Source organism: Polypterus senegalus, chromosome 3, assembly GCF_016835505.1.
Source record: "Polypterus senegalus isolate Bchr_013 chromosome 3, ASM1683550v1, whole genome shotgun sequence".
NCBI lineage: Eukaryota > Metazoa > Chordata > Cladistia > Polypteriformes > Polypteridae > Polypterus > Polypterus senegalus.
The window spans coordinates 286,447,138-286,471,375 of record NC_053156.1 but is presented as its reverse complement, the minus strand read 5'-3'; the positions used below and the strand labels follow the sequence as shown (position 1 = coordinate 286,471,375).

The window sequence follows — 24,238 nt, the reverse complement described above, 5'->3', positions numbered from 1 at the left end:
TTAATAAAGTTGATCGTTCTGAAGCCTGAGACCGAGTCTCGTCTTTTGGGTGCAAGACAGCGACTCATGCGTTCACAATATATATACAGTAATCCCTCGCTATATTCTGCTTCGACTTTCGCGGCTTCACTCTATCGCGGATTTTATATGTAAGCATATCTAAATATATAACTCAGATTTTTCGCTGCTTCGCGGGTTCTGCGGACAATGGGTCTTTTTATTTCTGGTACATGCTTCTTCAGTTGGTTTGCCCAGTTGATTTCATACAAGGGACGCTATTGGCAGATGGCTGAGAAGCTACCCAATCAGAGCACGCAGTTAAGTTCCTGTGTGCTGATTGGCTCAGCAATGGAGCGCCGAATTCGATTGTGCTGCGTTAACCAGGAAGTCTCGTCTCGCTCATTCAGCATCAACGTGTTTGTGTAAATCTGTGCAAAGAGTTAACTTTTGTGCTCTTTTGTGTTTATCTTTGTGCATAGTCAAGCCCTTCGTTATGGCTCCAAAATGATCTGTCTATCGTAATGGCTGTAACATATGTGATATCAGAGACGCTCGATATCGTTAAAATAATATTTAGGTTTTACTGTATATAAACAATGTGTTTACATACAGAATTTCAATGAATCTTACTTAATATCTAAGAGAATACAAAGGGTTTATGCTGGATAACTGCGTGGGAAATGTTTATAAGAGTGTGGGAGATTTTATAAGGGCTTAAAATATATAAAAATAACCATATGAACATATGGTTTTTACTTCGCGATAAAGGAGGGATCACTGTATATATAAATATAAATATAAATATATATATATATATATATATATATATATATATATATATATATATATATAAACCCATCCATCCATCCATCCTCTTCCGCTTATCCAAGGGGTCGCGGGGGCAGCAGCTTGAGCAGAGAGACCCAGACTTCCCTCTCCCCGGCCACTTCTTCTAGCTCTTCCGGGAGAATCCCAAGGCGTTCCCAGGCCAGCCGGGAGACATAGTCCCTCCAGCGTGTCCTGGGTCTTCCCCGGGGCCTTCTCCCGGTTGGACGTTCCCAGAACACCTCACCAGGGAGGCGTCCAGGAGGCATCCTGATCAGATGCCCGAGCCACCTCATCTGACTCCTCTTAATGCGGAGGAGCACCGGCTCTACTCTGAGCCCCTCCTGGATGACTGAGCTTCTCACCCTATCTTTAAGGGAAAGCCCAGACACCCTGCGGAGGAAACTCATTTCAGCCGCTTGTATTCGCGATCTTGTTCTTTCGGTCACTACCCATAGCTCATGACCATAGGTGAGGGTAGGAAGGTAGATCGACTGGTAAATTGAGAGCTTAGCCTTACGGCTCAGTTCCTTTTTCATCACGACAGACCGATGCAGAGCCCGCATCACTGTGGACGCCACACCAATCCGCCTGTCGATCTCATGCTTCATTCTTCCCTCACTCGTGAACAAGACCCCGAGATACTTGAACTCCTCCACTTGGGGCAGGATCTCACCCCCAACCCTGAGAGGGCAATCCACCCTTTTCCGGCTGAGGACCATGGTTTTGGATTTGGAGGTGCTGATTCTCATCCCAGCCGCTTCACACTCAAAAGACGGAAAGTATAAAATCTCAAAAGCCATCTAAGCCGCCTGTCTTTGTAGGAACGCACGTGGGAAGAAGAGCACTGCAGTAAAAGGAACAAGAGAGATTTGCCTTTAATGATGCAAAGTATAAAACTGGACAGGATACAATAAAGGCACCTTGAAAATAACACTGAGTCTGAGAAGTGGGCTTTACAGGAACGCGCTTGAGAAAAGGGACACCTTTGAATAGACGTTTACTCACACCTGAATACGGAGGAAAGGCACACATAAGGCAAGAGATAGCACACATGTTTTAATTACTCTGTTACTCTGACAGGTATTGTGGCCTGTATACATATAACAAGGAAACACAACCCATAACCCCCTGCCCCTGCACTCTCTTATATGAGAGAGCTGCTACTGTCAATCACAGGCCTGCAGGTGGGAGTCAGAGGTGGTCAGATCTGCTGAGTTGTACTGCAGGTTTACATAATCGCATGTCATTACATACAGTATGTCAGTAGACTCCATGCTTTTAACAACACTTTACAATGTCACGTAGTTAATAACAGAGCACAAATTGACTTGCGGTGGCTCCGATGTTTTTTCCTGAAAGGAGACTTCAATTGAAGTGATGTTAAAATGGCATTGATTAACGTCCTGTTGTTGGCTGTGGAGGGTCGGTGACTAATTTGCGGCTCACATTTCTTAAATGAAACAAGAAGTTCCCAATGGAGAGTTCAATTCTCTACTGAAGTTTCAAAGTAAAATTAGGGGCTGCCTTGTCAAAATTTCGAAGTCAAATTTTCGGAAGATTACAATACTTCGTATATGAGAAAGTAAAAAGATCACGCTGCTTGTGTCACATTATCCACACGTCACTTCTGATTCATCATCACCAAACTTTTTGAAGCATTTGGACTCCTTGCGTTTGTGCGGTCTAATTACTTTCTGGCCGCTGAATACTTTATACATTACTTTTAACAGTTTTAACTTATTGTTTTGATCAATTACATGGTGTGAAATTGTTAACAGTTAAAGCCATCATGGGATAAAGTGAGCTGCAGCAGTGAGGCTATATGGTGGGCAAGTTCAGTGCTGGGCTCCTCTACAGCACAGCTGCCGGTTTTTGTTCCCACCATTTTCACAATCAGTGCGTCAATCTTATCATTAAGCATATGTGTTGCACTGCGGTGGGTTGGCACCCTGCCCGGGATTGGTTCCTGCCTTGTGCCCTGTGTTGGCTGGGATTGGCTCCAGCAGACCCCCGTGACCCTGTGTTCAGATTCAGCGGGTTGGAAAATGGATGGATGGATGGATATGTGTTGCATAAGTAATTCCACCACCAACACCTAAACAACCCTCAGCAACCTTCAGGGACTTGTCATGGGAGGTTTCTCACATCACATTAGGATTGGCAGTTGCACTCAAGTCTGCAAGTTCCTCACACAAAGTGTGTGCAAACTCATTAGAAACAGCTTAATCTTGGAGTCTGGCCAGGTCCAGCCTCATTCTCCTAGTAGGTGGTAGCCTAATGGACCTAAGCTGGATCTTCAGAGTAGCAACATCATGGCTGTGGTCAGAATTCACAAACTGGGCACTTCTGTAGACCCCACAGTTCTGTAGGAGCCTCCAGCGTCTGCCCATGGGGATGTGATTGATCTCCTTCACTGAACCACCACCACTGTAGTACCAATTCCAACAATGCTGCTCAGTGTGCTGGAACCAGGATCCTTTGATCCATAACCCCTGACTTTTTGCAAAATCAAGAAACAGGGAGCAACTTTCACCATAGTTGCAAGACCAATGAGGATTGTCACAATCCTCATAGCTAGCCCTCTCAGTGCCAGTGGTTACATTGAAGTCGCCCATGTCCAGAAGAATGTCACCCATCAACCACTGAGTGCAGTTGCAAATAAAATGTCTCCCTCAACGAGATATCACTCACCGCAATCACTGAGACAACACACAAGGCACCCATCAAGTGCTTTAATATGAGTCTCATAATACGCTCGTTGAAAGGAGTGACATTGGACACCATCAGAAGGAGAAGTTTTGCCATCGCAACATCTTCTCCCTGAGTATGACAGCCACCAGAGCAAACAGACCAATAAAAGGTGTACCCACCTACAGAGATCTGGGTAGTTGCAGGTCTGTGCATCTCAGAGAGTGCCGTCATTGAAACGTGGAGTTTACGCAGCTCCTCCGACAACCGAGGAAGATGATCACCATGCCAGAGAGACAAGACGTTCCACATGCCTACCCGGATGGGTCACGTCAAATTGGGACCTGAGTGCTGCTGTGCAGCGGGCCCATCTGAGACAGGTAAATAAATACAATATAATTTCTTTTTTGTATAGCCCAAGTGCCACAATGGGCTTTAACAGGCCCTGTCTTTTGACAGCCCCCCAGCCTGGACTCTCAAAGAAGACAAGAAAAATTCCCAAAAAAAACCTTTGTAGGGAAAAAAAGGAAGAAACATTTGTTTCCTCAAAAAGGTTTTTTTTTTTGGGAGTTCTTCCTCGTCTTCTTAGAGAGTCCAGGCTGGGGGGCTGTCAAAAGACAGGGCCTGTTAAAGCCCATTGCGGAACTTCCTGCGTGATTTTGGGCTGTACAAAAATAAATGGTATTGTATTGTATTAGCCTGACTTATCTGTCTCTGTAATACGGGAAAAAAGACCTTAGTGAAGGCAGGGAGAACATGACAATTAATGACCGTCCAAAATTTGAACCCAGGAGCACTAGGGTGGTAGATAAAGCGCTAACCACTGCACCAGAATGTTCAACAGCTGCCACTTCTTAACTCCTGACAGTGGGTACGTTTTCCAAATTTGTGGCTGTCATTAATTACTGAGCACAACGTGAGCTCGCCATGCTAGTTTGAGGCTCGGCTTGTGGCAGGGATCTTATGTGACATCATTTAAAATATCACATTTTCAGGAAAAAAAGATACGCATAACTTTTGTCTTTATATGATCCCAAAAAAAAAAAAAAAAGAGTAACTGTGCATCGCCAGAATTCCCTGAACGGCATGTGCTGTAAATTCCCCAGAGAGGAGAAAATGAACAGAGATGTAAGTTTTAGATGTGAGGCAACAGCTAAAAGTGGGATCAGGTTTCTTCATCTCTTTCTATATTTAACTCCATGATCTCATGCCAGGCCAAAGATTTAAATGCCACCAAACAGTTGTTGTGAGCAGTTGTCATCCAGAGATCCAGGGAGCAGACACTCACAACAAAAGTTGCGAGAGCCATGGAGCTATTTGAAACCAACCCTTACTTCTTTGCTGAGCAGAGATTTTACGATGGAACGGAAAACTTTTTCCAGTCCCGACTGCAAAATGGCTTTGACCAAAACGGCTATCAGGACAGGTCGTTGATGGGACTGTGTTCGGAGAGCAGGCTCCTGACAAGCAACGGTCTGGATGACCAAGTCTCACCTTCGTCCAGTCTCTCGCCACAGGAGCACTGTCCTGGCCAGTGCCTGCCATGGGCCTGCAAGATCTGCAAACGTAAATCGGTGACCATCGACCGGAGAAAAGCAGCCACCTTGAGGGAGAAAAGAAGGCTGAAGAAGGTCAATGAAGCTTTCGAAGCCCTCAAGAGAAGCACCCTGATGAACCCCAACCAGAGGCTGCCCAAGGTGGAGATCCTGCGCAGTGCCATCCAGTACATTGAAAGGCTGCAAACGCTACTGAGTACTCTGAACCAGCAGGATCGGGATCAACAGGATGTCCACTACAGGACCACAGGCACTCAGAGGGTAAGTGAACGGCCACGTGCCAACCTGGCAGTCATGTGTTTTGTGTGGTCAGTGACAGCTTTAGAGGGGAGTCCACCTGTGCCACAGGATAAGATGAGACATAGCACTTAATCCAACTCAGGGTTGCAGGAGGCCAAAGTCTATCCTGACAGCATCAGGTGTAAGACGGGAACCAAACTTGGGTGGGACACCGGACCATCACAGAAGATGGGCCGCATTGAACACAATTGAGGGCAAAGGGAAATTCACAAACCATGCATACTGGTCAGGTGCCTACTGAACAACCTCCAGTGCCTGCATGGCATCATAATGGAAAGATAGACGATAGGTCAAAATGTTCAGATAGTTCTCGACTTTTTGGACTTGGGCTACTTTATACCAAAAGGCAGATACTCCTGCTAAGCTATACACATTAAGGTCACTGGTGACTCTAAAATGTCCAGATGTACTTGCAAGTGTGCCCTGAAGTGGACTGACACTCCATTAAGGATTGGGTCTGACTTGTGCATGGATCCTTGGGCATTGTCCTTTTCTCGTTAAAAATCAACAAACTTATAAAATGAATGGATGGATGGATGGGAAATACAGCCTGCTCTGCAAGCATCCCAGCTTTAGTGCTATGCATTTTGCACTGGCTTTATTTAACCTGTCACATAATCAAGAAGTCTAAAATGAATTTCTCGACCTGCTAGTCCAGTTTAGGGTAACAGGGACTCAGCACAGTGCCTATCCTGGTAGCAAAGGCTATGAGGCATTTCTATTTTTTGAATTATAACCTAAATACGTTCCCTCGGCCCTGTTATCCTCCCTGACTGAAGTGTGATAGAAAGCTCTGCCTAATCAGTACCCCATTCTAAATGGGACTCTTGTCATTTGTTAAACCTCTGCCAAAATGCTTAAACCCCACTAAATGTCAGGTGAGTAGAGTAGCGGGAGTGGGGTGTGTGATGATGCAAATGTAACATATTAGATAACAGTAATGGTTTCCATCGAACATAAAGAGGCATGGTGGTATAATTATTTCTCACACCTCCTAGAACCGGCGTTCAAGTTCCATCATCGTCACGTTTTAGTTTTAAATGTCTCGCCGCAGTTGCAAGCATCTTGTCCAATGTCATCCCAAAGAGGTGCATGTTGGACTGCCTATCGAATCTAAAGTGCTGTCCAGTAAGTGACAAGACATTTGTTCCCAGTGATGTTCTTGCATTTCATCTCTCAGTTTGGTTCTTGTCTTGTACTCGATACAACTGGGATACGCTGTGACTCAACGTCACCAATAAGAGAAAATGAAATGATGGGAGGGATTGAATCAATGTGCCGAAAAATTAAATTACAGTCACTGAGCCAAACCTTTATCTTAGTTGAAACATTAGCCACATTAATAGTGCAACATGTGATTTATGTGTATTGCAAATTCAGTTAAGTGGATTTGTAAATGTTATATTTTATATGTTTGCTTATATTATGTTACATTACAATATGTTATGTTAAACGAGTATGTCCTATTACGTTAAATTACTTTATATCATGTTGGGATATGCTACTCTGTATCATATTATGTTACATTACATTATAATATGTTATCGGTGGAGTGACAAAGCTAAACTAGCCCTTGAAATGCGTAAGTGTGTGTGTGTGTGTTTGTATGTGTGTGTGTGTGTGTGTGTGTGTTTGTATGTGTGTGTGTGTGTGTGTGTGTGTTTGTACGTGTGAGTGTGTGTGTGTGTGTGTTTGTACATGTGTGTGTGTGTGTGCGTGTGTTTGTACGTGTTTGTACATGTGTGTGTGTGTGTGTGTGTGTGTGTGTGTTCACCCGGCGGTGGACTGGCACCCTGTCCAGGGATTGATTCTGTCTCATGCCCTATGCTTGCTCTAACTTCCCTGCAACCCTGCCCTTGATAAGCAGGTTCAGAAACTGGATGGATGTCATGTTTTCATATCTTACGTTAGGTTATGTTATGTGTTATGTTTCATTCCCTACAGATTTTATTATTTTTTTCTCCAGCCGTCTGGAGTTTTATTTTTTTGTTTTTTCTGTCCCCTCTGGCCATTGGACCTTACTCTTATTCGATGTTAATTAATGTTGATTTATTTTGTTTTCTTATTGTGTCTTTTATTTTTCTATTCTTTATTATGTAAAGCACTTTGAGCTACTGTTTGTATGAAAATGTGCTATAGAAATAAATGTTGTTGTTGTTGTTGTTGTTGTACTACAGTATGTTATGTTACATGTTCTGTGTAATGTTGTATTTTGTTACATTACATTATGTTGGGGGTGGCGCAGTGGGTATCGCTGCTGCCTCACAGTTAGGAGACCCGGGTTTGCTTCCCAGGTCCTCCCTGCGTGGAGTTTGCGTGTTCTCCCCGTGTCTGCGTGGGTTTGATCCCACAGTCCAAAGACATGCAGGTTAGGTGCATTGGCGATTCTAAATTGTCCCTGGTATGTGTGTGTGTGTGTGTGTGTGCCCTGCGGTGGGCTGGCACCCTGCCCGGGATTTGTTCCTGCCTTGCGCCCTATGTTGGCTGGGATTGGCTCCAGCAGACCCCCGTGACCCTGTGTTAGGATATAGCGGGTTGGATAATGGATGGATTGTTATGACATTCACTATGTGGCTTTCACTGATTTTACTTTATTCTCTGCTTTCTTTCATTTTTGTATAAATCTTTTGACTTTTGCTATATATAAAAATTTTTATTATTATGTAAATATTTAATAAACAAATCCTGGATCCTCCCTGTGTGGAGTTTGCATGCTTTCCTCGTGTCTGCGTGGGTTTCCTCCCAAAGACATGCAGGTTAGGTGCATTGGCGATTTTAAAATTGTCCCTAATGTGTGCTTGATGTTTGGGTGTGTGTGTGCCCTGCAGTGGGTTGGCACCCTGCCCGGGGTTTGTTTCCTGCCTTGTGGTCTGTGTTGGCTGGGATTGGCTCCAGCAGACCCCCGCGACCCTGTAGTTAGGATATAGCGGGTTGGATAATGACTGACTGACTGGCTGACTGACATTATGTTGGTTATATCATACTAGCTCTGTAAACCCATGCTGTAAAAAGCCCGGGGTCCTAGAAACTATTGAAATCCATCCATTATCCAACCTGATATATCCTAGCTACAGAGTCACGGGGGTCTGCTGGAGCCAATCTCAGCCAACATAGGGCGCAAGGCAGGAACAAATCCCGGGCAGGGTGCCAGCCCACCTCAGGACACACACACACACACATCAAGCACACATTAGGGACAATTTTAAAATCACCAGTGCACCTAACCTGCATGTCTTTGGACTGTGGGATCAAACCCACGCAGACACGGGGAGAACATGCAAACTCCACGTAGGGAAGACCTAGGAAGTGAACCCAGGTCTCCTAACTGCGAGGCAGCAGCGCTAGCCACTGTGCCACCATGCCGCCCCAGTCATTATCCAACCTGCTATATCCTAACACAGGGTCACGGGGGTCTGCTGGAGCCAATCCCAGCCAACATAGGGCGCAAGGCAGGAAACAAACCCCGGGCAGGGCGCCAGCCCACTGCAGGGCACACACACACCCAAACATCAAGCACACATTAGGGACAATTTTAAAATCGCCAATGCACCTAACCTGCATGTCTTTGGGAGGAAACCCACGCAGACACGAGGAAAGCATGCAATCTCCATGCAGGGAGGACCCGGGAAGCGAACCAACATCTCGTTACTGCGAGGGAGCAGCGCTACCCACTGAGGCACCGTGCCGCCTATGTTATGTCACATGTTATATTATATCATTTGTCCTGTGCTATGTTAAATTATGTTACTAGCTGTGTGTGGTCTTCAGGACAAAAAAGCAACTCTGTTACTACATTTGTGAACTTTGAGAGGTGTCAGCTAACTCTTAAGAACTCTTGGACCCACCTGTGCTTGCTGACCCACTGCCTTTCATACGGAAACACTGGTGGTGCCATATCTTAGCCGAAAATACCTCGAGATAGAGCAGAGCTTCTCAAAGTCGGTCCTGGGGGCCCCACTGTGGCTTCAGGTCTTTGCTTCAACCAGATTTATAATCAGTGACAACAACTGATCTCAGTTAATTAGCTGACATTTTGTTCTTCTCTTATTCTACATTAAGAAAGATCAGAGGCAAGATTTTACATTTATAAGACATTTAGAAATATTCCTGCTTTTTCTAGAGATTCAAATTCTTAACTCTCTTTTGATGATTTCATTCTATTTTGCGCTTTCTCTGTGCAGTTTGCTCCCTTCATTTTATCTTAATAATGACAGTTAAAAACGAGCAGAGCAGACACCCAGGCAGACGACAAGGAATCGTGAAAGGTTACAAGTACTTTAGCGTCAGACCCACTCATTAGAAAACAATGGATTAATTAAATAATTAGAACACCCAGAAAAATAGAATGAACATCAAGATGAAAATATTGTTAAAAAGAAAAAAAAAATACATTATTCCTACATAACTGCTTAGTACATTTTAATATTTCTTTTTTTTTTACCAAACTTAGTTTTCTAATTTCTATATTGTTCCCAAAACACAGAATCTGTGCAATAACAGTCCACTTAATAAGCCCAGGAGTCCAATTAAAAACAGAAGCTGCTTGGATCAAAAACCTGCAGCCACAGGGGGTTCCCAGGACCCCTGAGATAAACGTCGCTTTCATTGAAAACTTCAAGCCTTACCCTCCGTTGCTGAGGTGATTCACTTGCACGTTTGGTCGCTTCCTTTCGACGTTGTGTCTCTTCATCTGTGTCATGAGCACAATGTCGATGTTGATTTGCACCGTTTGCTGCACAAAGGGACTTTTGTAGTGTGGGAAACAACAGACAGGCAGACACCGATGGTTTCAAACCACACACGCATTTATTATCCATCCATCCATCCATCCATCCATTATCCCACCCGCTACATCCTAACTACAGGGTCACGAGGGTCTGCTGGAGCCAATCCCAGCTAACACAGGGCACAAGGCAGGAAACAAACCCCGGGCAGGGCGCCAGCCCACCACAGCACGTTCATTATACATAACTCTATTTACAAGTGTATCGCACAAAACCCAGTGCCCCAGCACCAATCACCAATAGTCCAGGCCTCTGTCACAATGCCTCTCCTTCACCGCCTCCACTCCTCTCCTCCGAGCTACGTCCACTTCCACCCGACTCCAGCTGATGAATGGAGGGAGGCGGCCCCTTTTATGTTCACCCAGACAAGCTCCACGTGCCTCCCGATAAACTTCCTAGTGTGGCTAGCACTCCGGGTGTCCCTGGTAATGTTTCCGCCAGCACCTCAGGCATCTGGGTGCCCCCTGGCGGTTAGCACGGGCCCCTATTGGGTTGAGCTTCCATGTTCTGTTCCTGTGGTCCCCTTACCAACCAGGGTGGATGCCCTCTTGTGTAGTCCCTCTTCCAGTCCTTCCAGGCGTCCCAGCTGGGTACCGTCCCCCAGCTGCTCGCCACAGTAGTGATAAGTGAGGTCCGTGCAAGCGCTGAAAAATGTAAAAGTGCATTCATGCGCCATCTAGTGGCTGTGTGTTGAACGTGAGCAGAGCGGACTGCTCCAGACACAAACACATACACAGGTCTTTCATTTATATACTGTATGTCTAATGTTATGATGCATTATGTTACATTACAGTGTTACTCAACCTGACCACATTCATGTGAAACTTCAGGCACTTATCCACATTTTCTATCTCTTCTCGTCTCACTGTGACATATAAGGGTTCTTTAGGCTGAAAGCAGAGTTAAATCTTTGCCTACTTCTCCCAAATCTCCAGTCTGTCTTTAAACATTTTGGATTGAAGTACTGAGGCACGCGGTTATACACTTGGCATTACGAAACTGGTTTAAAATGAGGTAGATAAAATGAATATAGTTGCAAAACTTTCAAACAGACTGTTTTCATTTTGGCATTGAGTGTGGCTTGATGATGGAGAAAATAATTTCAAATAATTTTACCATAAGGTTGCAACATGAACAAATGTGAAAAAAAGTGAAATCGTCTGAACATTTTAATTTGTTTATATTTGCCTTATGCATTTTCTCAAGGATTTTGTCATTTTTCACGTACCCCAGAGACACAGAGATGGGGAGAGAGAGAAGCTTGGGGTCAGCCATTTGTACAGCACCCCTCGAGTAATTGCAGGTTAACGGAGTGGCATTCCTTCTGGCACAGCCAGGATTCCAACCAGTAACCTTCCACTTTCTAGCACAGATCCTTTAGCCAGAGAGCCAGCACTCTACCCCAAAATGTGTTGAGAGGTGGTCCAGCAGTTAACATCTCTAACTCACAAATCCTAAACTCTGGCTCCAAATGCCAGATGTGGCCACCACATTTGTGCACTTTGCATATTGAGCTTATGCCAGTTTAATTGGCACTGCTAGACTGGCCTGGCGTGAGTGAGTACAGATGCGGCCTGTGCTGCACTGCCATCTTATAGATAGATAGATAGATAGATAGATAGATAGATAGATAGATAGATAGATAGATAGATAGATAAGTGAAAGGCACTATATAATAGATAGATAGATAGATAGATAGATAGATAGATAGATAGATAGATAGATAGATAGATAGATAGATAAGTGAAAGGCACTATATAATAGATAGATAGATATGTGAAAGGCACTATATGATAGATAGATAGATAGATAGATAGATAGATAGATAGATAGATAGATAGATAGATAGATAGGTGAAAGGCACTATAAGATAGATAGATAGATAGATAGATAGATAGATAGATAGATAGATAGATAGATAGATAGATAGATAGATAGATAGATATAAAAATATATTAAAACAAACCTTAATAAAGGAGAGTCCTTGCCCAGGTTGGAGGCCATAATAGATGGACAACATTAATGTAGGCACGTCCCATCCAGAATGGTTATTAGTTCTTATCCGAGTCAGGATGAAGGATCATGGACAGGCCTTAGGGAGATATTATTTTAAGAACAATTCTTCTCCCCAGTACCAGAGGTGGCTGTGCTCCTCTGACATGATCTCAGTTTGGACACCCCCTGGAGTTCCAGGAACTTGTCATTCAGAAAGGCAACCATGTTCTGCCAGTGGGCACTGCCAGGAGAGGACCTCCCTGTTTTGTGCAGTTTCCATTTAACTCAAAAGTGCTTCTGTTGTGCAAAGCCATGGCACCGTTAGTATTTCCAGGTCTAACATGATATGAAAGGCACTACAAAAATACAGAATCCTATTTTACCAATCATTCATAGATAAATGACTCCAAATGCCTCTTTCTTCATATCTAATATTCTGGAAGCTGACAGCGTGTCCAAAACAATTGGTTGATTGGTGTCCGTGACTTAAGAAGCAGATAAAAAGCAGAAACTGAACTGAACTGAAACTGCTGGAGCTCTGACAGTCACACAGCATCCTCCTTTAACATTTTTCTTTACCATTGCGTGTGTGCGGTTTACAGTGGTCACCTCTGAAGACCTATTATTTGATATGCAATATATGACTGTCAATGTGCAAATATTTAAGAAGCCCATCATTGCAGGTGTCCACTTCAAGTGACCACGGGTCCAACAGCACATGCAGCAGTAGTCCAGAGTGGAGCAGCTCAACTGACCACTGCAGCCCCACGTTCAGCAGCAGCACCAGCACCACTGGTAAGACTCATCAGTTTATCCAGTCAGACTGGTTTATATTGTGTCTTTCATTTTAAGATGCTTTACAGCTCAGAATTATAGGACAGAGCCACACACTGATTTGGTAAAAGGCACTGAGCAGATAGCCTGGGGTATTAAAATATAATACAGCAGTGACTAAGAAGGACATGGTGTCAATGTGAGGGCTTTAATGAAGGGAAGAACAAGAAAATGGGGCAAGTTAACTGTTAAATTATCCTCTTTTTATAATTTTTCTGTTGTATGCACTGAAGTGTTTCTGCAGGTGTATTTGAAAACTTCTCCAGGTGATTGGTAATAAACACTCTAATATACAGTATATATTTTGATTACTGTTGGCATCTCATATCACCAGAATCCCAGACACATCTGCAATGAACACAAGTCTTAGGTTCAAAACTCTTGATTTTTCTATTTACCTGGTGTCACCACCATTTAATGCAACAACTCTAGTTCTTATCTTTCTTTTTCTTCTCATCCTCTTCTTCCACCTCTTACTCTTCATTTCCTGACTCCAGGTCTCCGGTGACAATGGATATTAAATTAGTGGCGATGTCACACCCAAAAAGCCTGTATTTTTATACAAAGCAACATACAAAGCAACACATCTGAATCACTCCCAATAGATAGATAGATAGATAGATAGATAGATAGATAGATAGATAGATAGATAGATAGATAGATAGATATGTAAGGCACTATATGATAGATAGATAGATAGATAGATAGATAGATAGATAGATAGATAGATAGATAGATAGATAGATATGTAAGGCACTATATGATAGATAGATAGATAGATAGATAGATAGATAGATAGATAGATAGATAGATATGTAAGGCACTATATAATAGATAGATAGATAGATAGATAGATAGATATGTAAGGCACTATATGATAGATAGATAGATAGATAGATAGATAGATAGATAGATAGATAGATATGTAAGGCACTATATGATAGATAGATAGATAGATAGATAGATAGATAGATAGATAGATAGATAGATAGATAGATAGATAGATAGACAGACCCTAAGGTAATTGATCTCCCCCTACCTTTCCTGTAGTGGCACTAATAGCATGCATGTGTAAAGTTGTAAAAGTATAATTCCAAGGTGCCACCCTTTCTGTTCGGCCACTGGATCATGCCACATGGAGTAACTACCATTGTCTTTGTTCCCAGTAGGGTCCGCTACATAGATAGTGTAGACAGATATACAAGAACACAAACAGTATTTGTTACTAAGCCTGGCTGCTCAGCAGCCATACAACCTGTAGAAAGAAACTCTCTGAATCGTCCGGGGCGAGTGTGAATGGCTCAGACTAATATGACCAATGGAAGAAGTGGGAGAAGTGACTGTGCAGGATGGCTAATGTCTTTAGTAATATGCATGCACCTTTTCTCCCAGTTGATGAGGCAGAATGATGTTAAAAGGAGAACCTCTGATAGTTTCAATAGCGTGTAGAGATTTGAGTGCCAGCATACCACTTCTGTTCTATGATATAAACACAAGCCCCTTACAACAAGAGGTAGGATAAGTGAGTTTATAAAATTTTTCTGAAAACAATGTGGGGTAGAATCCTTTGAATCCTAATTTTGGTTGGCATGCTGGCATCTCACAGAAACTGGAGCACAGATTGATTCCTGAGTGTGCAGTTGGCAGGCTGTGCTTCTGCTGAATGGGTTTCTTTTCCTGCTACGTCTCAAAGATTTACATATTGCGGTTAATTGTTGCCTGTGGATTAGCTCAGAATAAGTGCTGGCTTTTTATTAACTAAATATCTTGTCCAGTGCCAATTTCTGCATTTAGTTTCTTAATTCATCTGATGCCGATCAGAGGACGACAACAAAAAACGTATTTAGGTTTGACTTATAATTATAACGAAATGAGTAATGGCACTGGGTGAAGACAGGTACAGTGGAACCTCGGTTCACAAATGTCTCGGTACACGTACAAATCGGTTTACGACCAAAATGTTCGCCAAACTTTTGCCTCGGTTCACGACCACACACTCGGTATACGAGCAAGCCAGTTTCCCTTTCGGTTTGTACATGTTCAGTCTCTCCCTGTGCAGCGAGCGAGTGAGCGAGAGGGTGAGAGTGCGCGACACACACACGCACACACACAGGCAATGCGAAAGAGAGCTGGACGCATAAGGTAGGAAGGTAGTTAAAGAATGCACTGGGCTTGATTTTGTTTTCACTTCTGTTTACAGCGATCGATTCGTAGCACGCATTGTTGCAATGTTACTTTTCTTGGTGGTTTATAAATTATGGATATTTTCAAATGTTCATTTTTTTCCCTATTCCTAAAACTTATTAAAAAAAAGTGTTTTTAGCCAGCGGTTGGTAGCGCAATAGCGCAAACTATTGCAGTGTTCGTTTTCTCTGTTGTTCAAGGTTTTCTCAGTGTTATTCAATGTTTTTACATTTAGTTTACTATTACGCTGTGCATTCTATGGTTTAATTAACTATATTTGTGCTTAAAAACTTAAAAAATATATATATTTACATAAAAGTTTGTATGGTCTGGAACGGATTCATTGTATTTACATACAATCCTATGGGGGAAATTGCTTCGGTTCACGACCAAATCGGTTTACGACCAGAGTTTCGGAACGAATTATGGTCGTGAACCGAGGTTCCACTGTATAAGGATAATTACAAAATATTTGCTATCTCTTGCCGTACGTGTACTCTCAATGCCTTTCTTCTATCTTTGCATGTGTGTGAACGTCTCTTCACCGGTGCTCGCCTGCTTCTCAGAGTTTTATGTTTTGCCGCCTGCCTGTTTTAATGCCCTTCTGTCTTTGAAGGTGACTCTCTCAGCGCGCCTCATAGGCCTTTACTCCTCCTCCTGCGTCTCACACTCGCATTTGCTCTTTCTTCATGTCACTAAAGCTAAAACAGACCAATCACGCCAAAGCCAAACTGACCAATCAGATTGCTCTGAGGCATGGCCACAGAGAGAGCTTAGTGTTTCATTACAAAGTAGATAATATTTACCTGACCACTAGCTGTTAGTAAGCACGGGCAGTTTCTGATGTGGAGTGTCATGGTATGATGGTATTTGGTTTCACTGATTTATTTTTTCATTCCCACAGAGCTTCTGACTGAAGACTCACCAGAGCAGACAAACCTGCGCTCCCTCTCATCAATAGTGGACAGCATTGCAATCGATGGGGCTGCCATCTCTTAATTTCAACGCATATCTGATAACAACGTCTTGACCACAGTGAACACTATCCAAATCCAGAAAATGCTCCTGACTCACCCGTGTAGTCTCCAAGTGCAGCCATTCATGTGTGAGCATGGACATTCATTCAAAGGCCATTAAACTTCGGAGTGCTGGGAAACCAAAGTTAACAAATTGGCATGCTTGTTCCTTTGCTCATAATTGAAAAAATCAACAAGTTGAAATCATCTTTAACAAAAAAATTTTTTGAATCATTTTTGCATTTGTTTCTTGTGTGTGCGTGTGTGTTCTGTGTTCCACAGTATTTTCATTTTTGCGGGGCCAATATTTCATACGGGAGTGTGACCAATTTCAGCTTGTTTAACTAATGACCTGAATGCTAATAATGTAAATATGCGCCTTTTTTTTACAGAGTGGATTTGTTATTTCTATTTTTTATTTTGTGGCTAACTTATTTTAATTTTTATAATAAAGATTGTTGTGTATTTGTACAAAACTATCCTTTTAACTCCTGCAGTCTGTTATTCATTGTGTGGAATGAGTGCCTACAACAAATGCATCATTTGAATAAAAGTCTGCTTTTTCCAGTGAACACCTCCCCATTTACCATCACAGATCAGTTTAAATAGCAAGGGGTAAACATCATAAGTAAATATAAAGCTCTTTTTCAACAAAATGTTGTGGTCTGCAAGGAAAAACTTAAGACGTGCATAGAAGGTCAACCCTCCATCTCACTTTAGCAGGAAGAACCAACACCGACAAGATGAATATCCTTCCTAAGCTTCTATTTCTATTTCAAAGCATCCGCATATATATTAGCAAATCATTTTTTAAAAAATTTAATTAAATCATAACCTCATTTATCCATCCATCCAACCCGCTATATCCTAACTACAGGGTCACGGGGGGTCTGCTGGAGCCAATCCCAGCCAACATTTGAAATTCAAAACATCCACACATCCAAAAAGTGACCCTACAATGACCTAAAGCAGAAGGCGGCATGGCACTACCCAACTTTGAATTTATTACTGGGTGGCAAATATACAAACCTGGACATTGACACAAATTGATGAACACAATAGAAATAAAATCCTGCAGTACTTCTTTATATTCCTTTCTTTGTACCCGAATAAGTACAAGACCTTGTCAATATACTAACAACCCAATTGTCCTTTATTCACACAGAATATGGAACCAGTGTAGGAAGCTTTTATCTGTTACACAGCTACACAATAACCACCTTATTCCACCCTCTCAAACTTGTACAGTTTTTAATGTTTGGAAAACATACAGGATTAAGTCATTTAGAGAATTGTAGATAGATAGATACTTTATTAATCCCAAGGGGAAATTCACATACTCCAGCAGCAGCATACTGATAAAAACAATATTAAATTAAAGATTGATAACAATGCAGTGCAAGTTAAAAATGCAAGTTGGAGAGTGCAAGGCAGGTATAACAGACAATAACTTTATATAATGTTAACGTTTACCCACCCAGGTGGAATTGAAGAGTCGCATAGTGTGGGGTCTCCTCAGTCTGTCAGTGGAGCAGGACGGTGACCTCAGTCTGTCGCTGAAGCTGCTGCTCTGTCTGGAGATGATCCTGTTCAGTGGATGCAGTGGATTCTCCATGATTGACAGGAGTCTGTTCAGCGCCCGTCGCTCTGCCACGGATATCAAACTGTCCAGCTCGGTGCCTACAATAGAGCCTGCCTTCCTCACCAGTTTGTCCAGGTGTGAGGAGTCCCTCTTCTTTATGCTGCCTCCCCAGCACACCACCGTGTAGAAGAGGGCACTCGCCACAACCGTCTGGTAGAACATCTGCGGCATCTTATTGCAGATGTTGAGGGACGCCAGCCTTTTAAGGAAGTATAGTCGGCTATATCCTTACTTGCACAGAGTATCAGTGTTGGCAGTCCAGTCCAATTAGTCATCCAGCTGCACTCCCAGATATTTACAGGTCTGCACCCTCTGCACACACTCACCTCTGATGATCATGGGGTCCATGAGGGGCCTGGGCCTCCTAAAATCCACCACCAGCTCCTTGATTTTGCTGGTGTTCAGGTGTAAGTGGTTTGAGTTGCACCATTTAACAAAGTCCTTGATTAGGTTCCTGTACTCCTCCTCCTGCCCACTCCTGATGCAGCCCACAGTGTCATCAGTGAACTTTTGCACATGGCAGGACTCCGAGTCGTATTGGAAGTCTGATGTATGTTGGCTGAACAGGACCAGAGAAAGTACAGTCCCCTGCGGCGCTCCTGTGTTGCTGACTACAATGTCAGACCTGCAGTTCCCGAGATGCATATACTGAGGTCTGTATATAAGATAGTCCATGATCCATGCCACCAGGTATGAATCTACTCCCATCTCTGTCAGCTTTTCCCTAAGGAGCAGAGGTTGGATGGTGTTGAAGACACTAGAGAAGTCCAGAAATATAATTCTTGCAGCACAACTGCCTCTGTCCAAGTGGGAGAGGGATCAGTGTAGCATATAGATGATGGCATCCTCCGCTCCCACCTTCTCTTGGAATGCGAACTGCAGAGGGTCGAGGGTGTGGCGGACCTGTGGCCTCAGGTGGTGAAGCAGTAGCCGCTCCATGTCTTCATCACATGTGACGTCAGAGCGACAGGCCGGAAGTCATTCAGCTCACCAGGACGATACCTTTAGGGCTGGGGTGATGCAAGATGTCACTGTCTTACATCCCAAAACAGGAGGCTGGGTCACAATCTTCAGAATGACCAGCTTCGTTAACAACGACAAACAGGAATAGCAAGCATTTTTATTGAGGTGGGAGCTACCACACTATAACACACAAACACAGCAAGTAAGCAGTGACTTCATTAGTCATTCCGCCTCGGCTCCCTCCTTCTGTCCAGGTACTGATAATCCTCCTCCTCAGGTTGATCTTGTGACCACGGATCTGGGATTGGAATTGGGATGTCCTGAAGGAGAGGGAACAAAGAGAAAGTGGGGCAGGTTATTGCCTGAATTAAAATACCCGCCCAGTATCGGCGATCGGTCCCTGACCAACGTACACTGCGCAGAGAGCTGTAAGTGACCTCCTTGTCGTGGTGATTATTTTCTATGACCGATGGACAATCTACTGTGTGGCGGGCTGGCGAAGGCACTTTTGAAGCATGACACGTAGCATGGCGGGGCTGTGTACACGTCACAGCTTGAGCACTTGTCTTACTCGGATGGAAAAATCCTAGCCCACCTCTTTTATTTATTTTTTTATTTTATTTTTTATCTTTTATTGAATTTATTAAAAGCATATAACATTCCATATAATCAAGTCAAACTTAACAAAACTAAATTCAAATCAATCCCCACCCATGAGAAAGAGAAGAAGGCCAGCAGCCAGAGTAAAACTATTGAGAGTAGTAAAGAGGGAAAGGAGTCTTTTCCCACAATATAAATATTTATTCGAAGCAGCTCTGTCTCTTTGGGGACTGCCAGATGGCGCTACCCGGGGAGAACAACTTGAACAGAACACTTGAAGCAGTTCCCAGGTCAATTTTAAAAGAGAGCCCGCCGGCTCACTGAAATCAATCAGAGTTGGGAAGGAGGCAGTAGGCATCACTCTGTTGGAGGAGAAAGGAGAACTGTGTATGGTATATTTTGCTGATGCTCGTATGAAGAAGGTGTTACTTTTTTCAAATAAAATCCTTTATTTGAACGTGGAATTCAGTGGGACATTACTGTGTCCGTGGTTTGGGGACTCAGTGGCGCCACCCGGTGGTTACACCAAGCAACTTTGAGGAAAGGAGATTGAAAAGCACACATCAGGTGTTAGAGATAAGAAAATATCCAACTTACTGAATATTCCTTGAAGTCCATTGAAATCGATTAACAAGGGATGTTAAGAATATGGCGCGGCTGTCAATCTGCCTATTGCAGGCCACCCACAAAAACAGAGGGATGGTGCAAGATGAAGACCGCCTTGTCTTACAATTGAAGCTCAATTGGTTCTGTGAAAGTACAGTGGTACTTCTGGTCACAACTTTAATTCCAAAACTTTTTGACGCGACCCAATTTGATCGCAACCCGAATATAATTTACACATAAAATTGTATGTAAATACAATTAATCCGTTCCAGACCGTATAAACTGTATGTAAATGTTTTTAAAGAATTTTAAGCACAAAAATAGTTAATTATACCATAGAATGCACAATGTAATAGTAAACTAAATGTAAAAACATCGAATAACACTGAGAAAACCTTGAACAACTGAGAAAACTAACATTGCAAGAGTTTGCGCCACACCCTTACGAACCGCTCACTGTAAACACAGGGAAAAAATGAAAGTTTGAAAAATCCTTAATTTATACAAAAACTAACCATAAACAACCAAGAAAACTAATATTGCATGAGTCGAGTTCTGGCGTGAAGGAAGTGAGGAAGAAGCTGGGTGGAGAGGAGGTTACAGTTTTGAGGGAGAGTCCAGCTCTGAGACGGATGGATGTTCTCCTTCAGGTGTTTTCTCTCTTTCTTCTCACCAACACTACCACTCTTCACTTGCTTAGAGGCCATGGTTAATTGCAAAATTATTGCAAAAGCACACGAAACAGAGCACAAAGAGTTCACAGCAAATGCATGCACGTTAGACCGAGAACGATGTACAGGGAGAGACTGAACACGTGCGGAAATCATTGGCGCGTACAAACCAGAAGGGAAACTGGCTGCCAGTATTTTTGTTCGCCACTAGAGCGTGTGGTCATATACAGATGCGAACGTTTGGCAAACTTTTTGATCGTAACCATGTTTGGAAACGTTTGTGACCAGAGGTTCTACTGTAAAGTGTTCTTGTAAACTCAGGAGAGATTTAGGCATTCCACTATTATGTGCTCCTTCATGATGTTAACGTCACTCCTGCTGTAGATGTTTGATTCAAGGTTATTATAGTTTTGCCTTTTCATATTAGTTTTTATTTCTATATTATTTCTGACCTTACTTGGAAATTCTGTTTAATTTTAGCTTTCCTTCATCATGTATTTTTAGTTTTTATTTCACAAAGACATTTCTATTTTATGTTTATATCTATTAGTTTCTGTTTTAGTTTTAACAGTCATGATGTGGTTAAAGAGCTACTATGGAGTTTAGTTTTGTGTCACATTTAGACAGAACCTTACACTTAATGGGTTTAGATATGATACGTATTTAATGTTAGTTGAAGCTAAATACACTATAGGTTTACTATCTGGCTTTGTGTTTGTCTGATAAAAACAAAGAGAATCAAAACTAGATACTGAATATGAACAATTTTATACAATTGTATAATTTTTAAAATGTTTTCAATGTTATCTGTGCTGAATAAATGAGCGCAGACTGTTGACACTTTTCATCTTTTCCTTTTCTTGCTCAGAATGAGCAAATTTCTAATGAAATTCAAGGTTTGGGGTTTTTTTTTTACTCTAAATGTCTACAGCACACAACATTTCCTTCTCCAAGACAATGTGCCTATAATTAATGACTTCAAAACTCTCCCATACTGGGCTTTGTTATTTTCTACCCACTATATTGATCGCTGACTCCACCTCAGGCACATACAATTTACAGACAGAAGTTTGCCACCTGCAAGCCTGAAAAGATATTAAAAAAAATCAAAAATAGACTCTACTGTGTTCTGACAGGTGTGATCATGAAAATCAGGGGGCTTAGGAAGAACAGGACTCTTAGACTTGAATCAGAGTGCAGACCCACCTAACTGTATTGAGAAAACAAAGAAAAACAAACATGAAGTGTCAAGGTTAGAGACAGTGAGACTTGAATAGTCCATCATAAGAACAGTAATCCCATAATGAACAGAGTAAGAGCAGGTAATAGGAGTATGGACAGCCACAAAACGACAGAGACAGCATCTGAAATTAAGAACAATAGAATTGTATCTGAAGCATAATTGTCTCTCTGAAACTCATTTACCAATTATGCAGTGTCACACGCCTGCTTATAAAGGACAGCCTAAGGGCTCTGGTGATTGTAATTCTCCACCACTCCAGAGGTTGGCGCTGTGTCTGAATGCCTTTTCCCTTCATCTCTCTGCAGACCAGATGATTGACAGCTGTAACACCTATGACATCACTTCCAGTGTCCGCCCACCTGTACCCACCTCTTCCTTCTAGAAGGACTTAAGACCGGGAGATCCACCATCTTGAAACAGTTCATTTTGGAACTCACGTCTGGAAAGATATTTTTGCAGTGTGTTTTCTGAATTCCAGTTATACGGAGTCACCAGGGTGGTGCCCTAACTCTTTATTGTGGTGTGTCAGTTCTCTTACTGCAGATAATACAGAAGAGCTGATATTTGCCTTTAGTATGCACTTGGTCTTTCCTAATAGTTGAATTAATCCAGCAGACACCAAAGTGTATAAAATATCCAGTCAGAGGCTAGACAAATTTGTAAAGAATGTCTTGCCGCAGCTCAAGCTTCACAGTAGAGAACCTCCTCTCTAATGCATATTATCTAAACCCGTGTATCCGGAGCAGGATCACAGGAAACCTGGCGCCTATCTCAGTAGTTTTGGATGCAAGGCAGGAAAAATCCCTGATATGCAATTGCGTATGACATGGCTGATGTTAAGAACAAAAAGAATATGATGATTTACAATATCAGGTATTTTGAGCTGTGAATGTAAAATAAAAAAGATAAATTAATAAATATAGAATAAATACAAAAACACATTAGTATGCTTAGTTTTTCGGCATGTTGGCAGACTCGTGGACCCACATACCTGTAGTTCAGTAGAGATGTTGCCAACTCAGGAATAATACAAGGTTTGTATCTCTTTGTGGTTAAATGATCTTTTTAAAGCAACAAAATGTGATCTTGCATGCTGATCCTTGTCAGTCTCTCGATCAGTGCTGTTTTAGTTTTGAAAAAGGATTTCTCTTGTGCGAAGTGGCAGGTGAATTGTTATCAACAAAACGCAGACACCTGAAAACACCCAAATTTGAAACGTTACTCGCTTTTTGATTTTTCTGTCCATACAGTAAAGGTTTTGTTGACCAGCAGGCGTTTGAATGAAACCTTGATATAAAAGAAGTGCAAAGAAATGCATTCACTTATCATAATGGATGTCAGACTCATGAAGTCTAGAATTTTGGCTTATTGTGTGCTGCTGTTTAATAGTTGCTGTGTACATACCATATCTTGGGCTCACTCAGAGCTACAGCTAACATGCTGTCATTTATGAACAGACCGAAACTGTGTAAGCGATTACCTGTATCTGATACTTCTCTCTTGAGCTCTGGAGGTCCCGTGAACTGCAGGTTGGAAAGCTACTGAGCACATTCAAAATCATCACCTTGGGTTGCTTCACTAACACTTGAACCAGAATCTATCACGCTGTCACAGGCAGCTCCTGAAGAACTGTCACTTTTGTCACACAGTAAATCACTTTCTGTTCCACACGCTATACGCACCCGTATTCAGTTTGTTCTGTCACCGTAAATGCTGTGTGAAAAGCCGCCCTCCGTCACCAGCCGCCAACCACTGGACGAATATATGCAGGCAGCTCGTGAGGGATGACTTTCTGTTTTAGAGTTAAAAGTTACAAGGGTTAAAGATTAAGTGCAAGAATATTTATTCAATAATGGAAACTAAAAATATTTTTAGTTATTACTTAATTTCAGTTAGTCTTTCCAGCTACTTTAATAGTTTCGTTTTGTTTTAGTTTTTCATTTTGGTTTTGTTAATTATTTTGTTTTAGTTTACGAAAATGTTTTTTATTAACAGCTTCAGTTTTGATTTTAGTTTTCGTTAACTACAGTGGGCTGCAAAAGTTTGGGCAACCTTGTTAATGTCATTATTTTCCTGTATAAATCGTTGGTTGTTACGATAAAAAATGTCAGTTAAATATATCATATAGGAGACACACACGGTGATATTTGAGAAGTGAAATGAAGTTTATTGGATTTACAGAAAGTGTGCAATAATTGTTCAAACAAAATCAGGCAGGTGCATACATTTGGGCACCACAAAAAAGAAATGAAATCAATATTTAGTAGATCCGCCTTTTGCAGAAATTCCAGCCTCTAAACGCTTCCTGTAGGTTCCAATGAGAGTCTG

General features: G+C 42.2%; 1 protein-coding gene across 1 annotated transcript; it reads left to right on the top strand.

The window, feature by feature from the left end:
* Nucleotides 1-4,761: 4,761 nt before the first annotated feature.
* On the top strand, nucleotides 4,762-16,419 carry myog (myogenin). The gene is made up of 3 exons (XM_039749368.1): nucleotides 4,762-5,333; nucleotides 12,835-12,946; nucleotides 16,074-16,419. The coding sequence occupies exons 1-3, from the start codon at nucleotides 4,824-4,826 to the stop codon at nucleotides 16,166-16,168; spliced, it is 717 nt and encodes a 238-aa protein (XP_039605302.1). The 5' UTR covers nucleotides 4,762-4,823; the 3' UTR covers nucleotides 16,169-16,419.
* Nucleotides 16,420-24,238: the final 7,819 nt, after the last annotated feature.